This window comes from Leptinotarsa decemlineata, unplaced genomic scaffold, assembly GCF_025532065.1.
Source record: "Leptinotarsa decemlineata unplaced genomic scaffold, Ldec_3_MD MMD2_P_RNA_scaffold_6, whole genome shotgun sequence".
NCBI classification, from domain to species: domain Eukaryota; kingdom Metazoa; phylum Arthropoda; class Insecta; order Coleoptera; family Chrysomelidae; genus Leptinotarsa; species Leptinotarsa decemlineata.
This window is the reverse complement of record NW_027412533.1, coordinates 449,157-451,520: the sequence shown is the minus strand read 5'-3', so window position 1 is coordinate 451,520 and position 2,364 is coordinate 449,157. Positions and strand designations below refer to the sequence as shown.

The 2,364-nt window shown below is 32.6% G+C and overlaps 1 protein-coding gene across 1 annotated transcript; it reads right to left on the bottom strand.

Moving 5' to 3' along the window:
• Positions 1-316: 316 nt before the first annotated feature.
• LOC111505156 (probable small nuclear ribonucleoprotein E) lies at positions 317-704 on the bottom strand. The gene has a single exon (XM_023159925.2). It carries the CDS (start codon positions 622-624, stop codon positions 343-345), a length of 282 nt encoding a protein of 93 aa, XP_023015693.2. The 5' UTR covers positions 625-704; the 3' UTR covers positions 317-342.
• Between the last annotated feature and the right edge of the window lie 1,660 nt (positions 705-2,364).

Below are 2,364 nucleotides of genomic sequence, written 5' to 3'. Positions count from 1 at the left end.
ATATTTCATAGATTCTGACTCTGGAGAAACGTTATCAGTAATGATGAGGAATAGAATTATATAAATATATTTGATAATTCATTGGATGGGCGGTTATAAGCAATATTGATAATAAAAATGGTAAAGCAATCGAAATGTCGCAAAATATTTCAGTCTTGACTAGAGCCTCATTCTGAAACTACAAATAAATCTGGGTTCGAATCTCCGAAATCCGAATCCCTGTTATTTTACTTTTATTCAGTGTATATACATGCATAATTCACCATTTGATTGTTGAACTTGAAACTAAAAGTCTTTCCAACAAATTTCGTAAAAGTCTTTCAAACAAATTTCATTGCTTTGCTAATTTCCATCCGGTTTCACGTTCTGTATCAATGTGATATTGTCTCCTTTCAACATTATCCTTTTCAAGGGCTTCCTCAACTTCGTCTTCATGTAGTATTCTTCGGCGTCGTCCAACACCAAGTTCATGTACTCGTCGAAACCGACGATGTGCCCATCGATACGCAGGTGGACGTTTTCGTAGAGCCAAACTTGTACCCTCGATCGGTTTTGCAAGTACCTGAAGATGAGGTTGATGGGTTGCACCATCACCTTTTGTACTTTTTGCGGTTTGTAGGCCATTTTCGTGGTGTTTCAGTAGCGAAATTTAAGTCGAAATTTGATGAAACCGTTGAAGAATGTCAGGTTACAAAAGATCAGAGCACAACATTTAAAATTCATTTGCAAACCTCACTCTCATTCATCTGAACAAATACTATATTTCTATTTTTTCTTTATGGTTACAAAAAAAATGGAGAAACTTCCTTACAAAGAAATAGAGCAATCAATAGAAACCCTTTACAAAGATCATGCACAAAAGTTCTATTCAGATACAAAATGAAAGGAATGCTCCATCAAAAACAGCAACTTATGAAACTTACGAATTTATGAAACACGCTTTTAAGGAGCATCAACTAAAAAGATATTTTTTTTATAAGCTAAGAACAGTAACGGTCGTAAAATAGCAGTATTATTTTAAAAATGCGTGGGCGCTAGATATACAAAAAATGTGGCACAAAGCAACCACGCTTTTTTCAAAATAGTACTAGTATTTTTCGATCGTTATTGTTTTGAGCTCATTTAAAAAAATATATCTAACTTTTTAGTTCGATGTTCTTTAAAAGCGTGTTCTTTAGTTTTTTTTAAACTATATTTATTTTCAACTTTTAAGTTCGATGTTCTTCAAGAGCGTGTTTTGTAATTTTATAAACTATATTTATTTTTTACTTTTTAATTCCATATGCTATAAAAGCGTATTTTTATTTTCTTAAATTATAATTATGGAATACTTGAGTAACTGAATTTTTTAGGTACGATAACGTTTTAATTGTTGAAATCCATATTCTGGTTTGCTTTCAAATAATCGAATTAGATTTTAAAATGTATCTTTCGTTTCGTTCAAAACTTTTTTCTGTACTAAATCACGGTTAATTGAAAATATTCAAATATCTAAATATTTCATCTAACACTTATAATTGTTAAAATCCATTTTTTATTTTGATTTTCTTTTAAACAATCTATCAAAGAGGTTACATACAGCGCCATCTGCCCGCGAATAGCTCAAGCAATAACGTCGATAGTTACGTACAGCACCACCTGCCTGCGAATAGATCAAGAAATATCAAGGAGGTTACGTACAGCGCCATCTGCTCGCGAATAGATCAAACAATAATGTCAATAATTCTGTCGATACAGATCCCGATCTTGAGAGTTTCAAACAAACAAACATACATACATATAGGTGAAGCTAATATAAAGCGTGTTTAAATAGAATTAATTTTCATTTTTCTCAAAAAATATTTATCTATTCACCAATTTCTATTTTGTACATTTCAAAGTAGTCTCCGTCAGATAAAACATATTTGTGTCAGCGGTTTATTTTATCCCCGAAGCAGTCCAATGTGCACTTTTTGGTATGTGCTTGATAGCCGATGAACCCACGATAGCTAGACCTTCGTTATTTTATAAAAGCTGAAAGTTCTTTTGTGCATGTCCCCTATTCAGGTAAGAACGACCAGCGACTATAATAGAGTTTGGGATAACTTTAGAAATCTTGTCATCCATTGCCAAATACTCATGGAAGTTGCTACCCTTGAACTTAAATGAATTATAATTATACTTTCGTTATAGTATAAAGCTAATTTTCATATATGTTACTTGGAGACCTATAGAAAAATGTTACCTCAATAGCCGGACAGTTCAAATGGTTTCAATGAAAAAAATCGTTTTCATAAATTTTATCATGGTCGACGATATTTTCACTTTTTCCGTCACTACTCCTCCAGACGATGCCGGCCATTGCTGATAAACCTCTGGTACTTA

Bases quoted from the DNA above. Each gene is read 5' to 3' on its own strand.
- LOC111505156 (XM_023159925.2), bottom strand. From the start codon at position 624: ATGGCCTACAAACCGCAAAAAGTACAAAAGGTGATGGTGCAACCCATC.